At 40.3% G+C, this 7633-nt stretch overlaps 1 protein-coding gene across 1 annotated transcript in view; it reads left to right on the top strand.

Moving 5' to 3' along the window:
* Nucleotides 1-2716, top strand: part of EQTN (equatorin) — a 10776-nt gene extending 8060 nt beyond the window's left edge. The window contains exon 7 of the mRNA XM_032164738.2: nt 2691-2716. Coding sequence (XP_032020629.1) covers nt 2691-2716 — 26 coding nt within the window. The remainder of the gene's footprint in view (nt 1-2690) is intronic.
* The last annotated feature ends 4917 nt before the right edge of the window (nt 2717-7633 follow it).

A 7633-nucleotide genomic window follows, 5' to 3' on the forward strand; every position in this document is an offset into this window, starting at 1 on the left:
CAAATATTACATATATATATGTAATATTTGACTCAGCAATTGTTCCTCTAGGAATTGATTCCCCAGAAATAATGATGATGCCCTTAAAGACTTAGCCGTAAGGAAGTTTGTTACAGCAAAAAATGGAAAACAATTTTAATGTTCAGCAATAAATACTTAGTTAAGTCGTCAGTAGAAAACATATATGTAAGCACTAAAAATTATGTGTGAGAATATATTTGGTTACTTGGATAGATACACTTTGTGGTTTAAAAAACAAGCTTATATTTGCATATAGAGGCTGATACCACTTTTGTTAAATACAGACATATGCATATATATACGGAAAAAATGTCTTTATATATGCGAAAATTTTGAGTCACTATCTCTAACTGGAAGAATATGGGTGGTTTTTATTTTTATATTTTTATTTACCTAGATTTTTTAAGTTTTCTGTGGTCAGCAAGTATTTCTTTTTCTTTTTTTCTTTTTTCTTTTTTTTTTTAAGACGGAGTCTTGCTCTGTCGCCAGGCTGCAGTGCAGTGGCGCGATCTCGGCTCACTGCAACCTCCGCCTCCCGGGTTCAATCCATTCTCCTGCCTCGGCCTCCCAAGTAGCTGGGATTACAGGCACACGTCACCATGTCTGGTTAATTCTTTTGTATTTTAGTAGAGACAGGGTTTCACCATGTTAGCCACAACGGTCTCGATCTCCTGACCTCATGAGCCAACCGCCTCGGCCTCCCAAAGTGCTGGGATTACAGGCGTGAGCCACTGTACCTGGCCAAGTATTTCTTATTTAATAAGAGAAGGCTGTTTTTAAAAGAAGATACATTAAAAAAGGAAAAATTATTATACATCTGAAATGGGATCAATACTACTTTATTTGTTTAAACATTTCTACTCTAGAGTATTTTGAAAGAAAATGTGGATTCTCCCTAAGGCTCAGTTTCAATCAGTTGATATGAATAACATACAGTATGTGGGAATATACTATTCTTGCAGCCGTGTTTATACATGTATATATACTTGTAATTACACACACACACACACACAAATTCTATAAAGTGCAAAGCCTCTCTGAGGGCCATAGCTTTTTACGTACCTCATATAACTTCTCTACCTAAAACTTCTTGAACTGTTCCAATTAGAACTGCTTGTTCCCCATTTTGCTTTTACAATGCCTTAGACTCCTTAACCATGGGTTTTAAAAAATAGATAATTGTATAAGTGTTGGTCTCCCAATTTAGTGTATTCCCCCACTTCCCTGAAATTGCCCATGGTGCTTAGTATACTTTTCACTAGTTTGAGACAGTTCAGTGATACTAACCAAACTAAAAGATTGTTCAATTCTGCTCGTAGGTATTGGAGATGGCTGCACATTTGGCTATTGTCATTTGTCTTGAAGTTGCCTGTATTTTCAGCCATGCACAGTTTTGTCATCTTTAGCCCTCTCACCCCAAATTTTCCCCCTTTACTATAATTCCATATTATATTCTCGTTTATCTAAAAATGTGCTTTTGTGTTTATGACATTTCAGTCACTGGCCTAGGTCCTGAAGAAGGAGGAATTAGTTGTGGTGCATGATCTCGAGGAGGCTGTGGTTGAAGAAGCAGGCATGTTCTGAGCGTTTTAGGCAGGAGGAGTAATTCTTAGGGTTCCCCAAGAGCATGGACTCCATTCCCCATGTTCTGTAAACGTTAATAGATGCTGATGTTGACAATATTCATGACAAAGAAGGAAAGATGGTTGGCATACACATCTGTCCCTCTCCCACCATTAGGATTGCCTGTCTTTGCAAATAAAAATATAGGACACTCGTGCAATATTTGGGACATACCTACTAAAAAGTTATTCATTGTTTTTCTGAAATTCACATTTAACTGGGTGTCTTTATTTTATCTGGCAACCCTATCCACCATGCAAGCTCCCACTGACCTCTCAGAGCAGAGCTCAGACGTGATATCCCGTGCAGAGAGCCATTCCTCTGCTACTCTTCCTCCTCCTGCAGAGTTACCTTTGATTGCATTTCTCTATGCTGGCTTTACATGTGCACATACCCCTAACAAGTGTACATGGCAAAGAGGTCACCTGTCATACTAAAACAAAATAATGCTGACACACACAAACATACACACACTTGTACACTCACATATAATCACTCTGATTAGAAGCATTATTGAATGATCAGTCACTGGTCATACCTCTGTTCTGTAAAGCCAGAGGTATTGAATGTATCTCAAAAATATAATCAGAAAATTGAAAACAATGACAGTGTAAGGAAACATTTTGACTCCTAAATTTGTCTGGCATAACTGCTCAGTTTGTCATCAGCAGGCTATGCATTGACATGCTACATGGTTTCCATGATATCTATTCTTATTTCCCTGGCATGGCTTGAGATCATTTATACATGTTCAGGCTTTCCTCAGAGGGAGGGCTGGTTAGCAGGGGCTGCTCTGTTGTTTATGGAATTGTGCGGTGTCTGTGTGGATTATGAGGTTAACTGTAATGAACAAGGCAGAATTTCACAAAATGGAGATGAGACATTTCAGTCTAGACGATATAGCTGTGATTCAGCTGAGGGGCGTTTGGCATCTACTGATAAAATTTATTGCTCTCCATGAAAAAACAAGTTTAGAATCAGGGCGAGAGTAACACATTGATCATCCACATTACTCAATTCTTGAATGTACATTGTTCCATTTGTAGGGTCATTAGGCGACCGAGCCCAGTAGAGAGCCCAGGAAAGGGAAGCCTTGTGTCCAGGCCTAGCAGTACTTCCCATGGGGCATGCAGAGGATGGTCATCACAATGTTGTGTGCAGCTATTTTATCCTCAGACAAACGCAGTCACTTCTGGCAACTTGACGTTTCACTCATTCTCACTGCCTCAGCACTGGGGTCAGCCTCATTTGGGGCCAGCTTGTCTTCTGGTCCCTTTCTTGGCTCTTCTTTTAATGATGACCCTGATAGAGAAACTGATAATGACTATTGAGGGAATACCGTGGATATGTGCATATGATAAAAATTCAAACACTTCAGGGCAAGCGAAAGCTTTGCTTAACAGCTCAGCCCCATGTCATGCTCCTCTCCTCCCCTGCGGCAACTACAGTTATCAGTTTGGTATGTGTCCTTGTTTGATACCTTTCTCTCTACTAAGCAATAAGTTCTGTGAGGGAAGGTATAACAACTGGCTCGTTTGCTTTCTCTTAAATGCCCATAGGGAATAGGAGAGACCTGGATCATATCCATGGGTGGCAGTAGGAGGACTTGGGTGTATACTTTTTAAATTGCCAATACAGGATTATAAAAATTGTGATATGCTTTGAGGTTGAATCCTAGAAGTTTATCTGTGTGACTGTATATAGGATATCACTTGGAGATGATATTAAAAATCTGTATTATCAGCCCTTTATGGATATGAGGTCCGGGATAAATGGCTTACCAGACCTCGCCTGTGAGAGAGCCAGGCTGTCACAGCACCTGGCCCACAGTAGGTGCTCAATAATTATTTGTTGGGTGACTGAATGATGATAATGAAGCCATGTCTTAATGACAGTAAAGTTATTTGGTGGTTTAGTTCTTTTTGTGTAGGGATATGGGGAGGACAAAGTCAGATGTTGGGGAAAATTAAGAGAATTAACAGTGGTAGATGGCAACTTAGGTGTCCATTTAATGTCCTGTACTACTTCTGGTGCATTCTCCTTGGGATTCCCCGCAGCTGGTCAGATCACGAGCACTTTCGTACCTCTACTCTAGTGATATCACACAGTTTTGTATTGCTTAGTTGATTCATGTATCTTCCCCTCCAGAAGAGGGGAAATCTTATGATAGAAAAATTTAAGTTGGCCTTACTTAGCCTGGCAGAGGATTCACATGCTGCAAATTTAAGGATTTCTTAAGTGTCTGAACAATGCCTGAGGTTGGGGGTGGTATCCGGGAATAATCTTCTAGAGCAAGGGGGTGGAGTAAGTGGGGAGGGGTCTCTTTTCTTCCCGTCAACATTCCTCCCCCCAGGTAGCCTGAGAAGAAGCTTGGAATGGGTTTCCTGAGAGATGCTAGACTTCTTCCCATGTCTGAAATTAAGTTATTTATATACTCACTTAATTGTTTGTTTTCTTTGTTCTCCATTTTATCCCCGGTGTTTAGCACACAGCGTACACTCAATAAATATTTATTGAATGAATAGATATGCATTTCAGTATTTTATCTTATGAGTATATTTTAATCTAAATTGAATATCAGATCAGTTCAGTAATTCTACCTCTTTTTTTTTTTTTTGAGACAGAGTCTCGCTCTGTCGGCCAGGCTGGAGTGCAGTGGCATGATCTCTGCTCACTGCAACTTCTATCTCGCGGGCTCAAGCAATTCTCCTGCCTCAGCCTCCCGAGTAGCTGGGATTACAGGTGTGTGCCACCATGCCCGGCTAATTTTTGTATTTTTAGTAGAGACTGGGTTTCACCATGTTGGCCAGGCTGGTCTTGAACTCCTGATCTCAGGTAATCTGCCTCGGCCTCCCAAAGTGCTGGAATTACAGGTGTGAGCCACCACACCCAGCCAATTCTACCTCAATAGACCTGTGTAACTGTGTAAATATAGAATGTGGACAATAAATGATAGTTATCATCATCATCTGTTGCCTACAGTGTTAGACACAATGCTAAATTCCAAGAATACAAGGGCAAACAAGACAAATATAGTCCCTTGTAGAGGTTCCTGGAGGCAGTGATACCTAGTCTTAATCTTAAAAGGCAAGAGTTGATGAGAGTTTGAATTGGGAGAGTGATAGCAGGTATCAAGAAGAAGAGAATTACTTAGAAGGTAAGGTTGGCAAGTTTTGGAAATTGATTTGGAATGGGAGGCAGGGGTGAGAAGGAGGAAATAGACTAGGGAGAAACTCAGTTTTCTAGCTAGGTATATGATTGTGCCACCAACTGAGAGATAGCCTATGGGAGGAGGAGCAGGCTTAGGGGAGCAACTGGTGAGTTCTGTTATAGACAAGTTGCTTTGAATTGTCTGAGATAGCTAAGTGGAGATGTCTATCCCGCAGTTGGATATATGGGCCTAGACTAGGACAGAAGACTGATGCTGGCAGGAGAGATAGATTTGAAGGTATCCACAGAAGCTGTAAGTGGTAAGACTATAAGAATCAGTGGGTCTGTCCAAAGAGAATATATGGGGAATGGAATCAAGTGGGTCTGTGTCAGAACCCTAAGAATATGCTATGTTACAGTGGGCAGAAGAAGAGGAAACTGGAGAGGATGGTCACAGGCATAGGGATAATGAGGATGAAATATTCTGTTTTGTTTTGTTTTGTTTTGTTTTTTGTCTCTGCGTCTTTGCCCAGATGACTCCACAGAATTTTCAGCATAACACTGTAATCCAGCTATTCTCAGTTAAGCTCTATTTGCCACTGTTGATCTAAGCCTAATGCCCTCCTGTTGATGTGATTCTTTAAGCTCAGAAAGAAGAATTAATTCATTGAAGACTATGGTCAAACACTTTGGGCTATTTTAGTATATGCCTCCCATGAAATATATCTTACTGCCAGGCATGCATGTGTGGAATTCTTGGCAGTCATCACTTGGACTGCAAGTTCGCCTGGTTTCTTTACTTCTGCCACTTGGGGCTGTAGGAGTTTTGGGATGTATTCATTTCCTAGGGTTGCCATAACAAATCACCATTACTTAGGTGGCTTAGAACGATGGAAATTTATTCTCTCATAGTCCTAGAGTCTGGAAGTCCAAAATCAGAGTGCCATCAGGATAATGCTTCTGCCAAAGCCTCTAAACAAGAATTCTTCCTCGCCTCTTCTAGCTTCTGGTACTTGCTGGTAGTCCTTAGTGTTCTTTGGTTTCCAGATGCATCATCTCTGCCTCCATAGTTGCGTGACATTTTTCGTGCATCTGTGAGTCCCTTCACATGGCCCTTCAATGGCCTTCTTATCAGCACACTACTTGTTACACATAGCACCTACCCTAATCCAGTATGACATCTTCTTAATTTGATTACATTTGCAAAGACTTTTGTTTCCAAATAAGGCCACATTATAGGTATTGGGGGTTAGAACTTCAGTATATTTTTTGGGGAGACACAGTTCAGTCCATGACAGGGGATATGGTACAGGGAACCTTAATGGGGAGAGGATCTTGCAACAAATCTAGCATGTTGGAAAGAATGGCTTGGAGACATTGAGCTAGTATGGAAGTGTTTAACTGTAGGTCTTTGTTAGACATAAATGTGGTATATGAGTAGACAGTGTTAGTGCTCATAAGCCTGTCAACATGATAAGCCAGACATTGTCTTTAAGTATTCTTTGGTAACAATCTGTATAGCTATTAATAATAATAAAGAATAATTTTAATTTAACAATTATTAAGTGCCAATGCTCTAGATACATTCTCTTTAATTCTCACAGTTACTATACAATGTACGTGACACTAGCCTCAGTTTAAAGAGGAGGAAATGGGAACTGGGAACTATTGAGCAACTTAACCAACGTCACAGAGCTAGAAATCCACAGAATCAGGATTCCAGCCCAGGTCCGTCTGAGGCCACATTGTCTTTTTACAGGACTAGGGTCGTAAAGGGTTTGGGTTAAAATCCACTGTGTGTATTTATGCATTGATAGCCATCTTCATTCTCAAAATAATTTGAAACCATTTATAGAAATATATATGATACAAGAGAACAAAGATTAGTTAAAGAAATCAGAATTGAGGGAAAACAAGAGTAAAAAAGGAAGATGAAGTCAGGGGCACAGTTCAAATGTAAGAATGCATGCCATAATGTCCAACGTCAGTAGTGTAGAGGGTTGCAAATCTCAGGGCTTCCTACAAGCAAAGAGATAATATAATCTGTTAAAGTATTTATAGTATCCAAAAGGCCAAATGAAGCAGCAACAAAACTAAGTCTTCAGGAGAAGCAAAGCTTTTCTTGGTACTGAGTTCTGGGAGGAATTTCTCCTGTGGGCCTTCAAAGAGGGAGCATTGTGAGATGTCCTGAGCAAAGACCCTAGTAACTTCTTTACAGGAGTTACAACTAGCACATGCATGGAAGGGCTAATTCTTACAACTTCCCTCTGTGTAGGCTGCTGTCTCCTTGCCAACAGGCATGCAGTTCCTTGGCAGACATGCTGCAGAGGTTGTTGGTTTTTCTCATGTTGAGCTACAGAAAAGAGTTCAGCTGCTCCACTGGCTTAGGATAGCATTTCTTCATCATGGCCCAAAGTGGGGAAAAGCATGGTCACACATGTTGGCATTCTCAGCGGTGTTCAATGTGGAAAGACTGCCCTGACATTTAAAGAGCCCTTGCCTAGATCCGATCCTGCATTTCCTATTATATATACAGAGGAACTTCTGGTAAAATATCTGTAGACACAACTCTCTTTAATTCAGTCAGAACTGGGAAAACAAAACTATTCTGTCAGATTGACCCAGTGTCATAAAAAAATTAAGTGCATGCTGGATTTTTACATTGTCAGAGGTTTGATTTGCTCTATCTCCTCTAGAGGAATAGTTCCAGATATAGGAATCTAAGGAAAAGAGTTTCAAACAAGATTTTTTTTTTTTTTTTTTTTTTTGAGCTTGTGGTCTTATTCTGCATTGAGTTGACTTTATTTTCTCTGAAAGAGCTTCTTCATAAATTGGACAT

Source organism: Hylobates moloch, unplaced genomic scaffold (genome assembly GCF_009828535.3).
Source record: "Hylobates moloch isolate HMO894 unplaced genomic scaffold, HMol_V3 SCAFFOLD_10, whole genome shotgun sequence".
In the NCBI taxonomy this organism is placed as follows: domain Eukaryota; kingdom Metazoa; phylum Chordata; class Mammalia; order Primates; family Hylobatidae; genus Hylobates; species Hylobates moloch.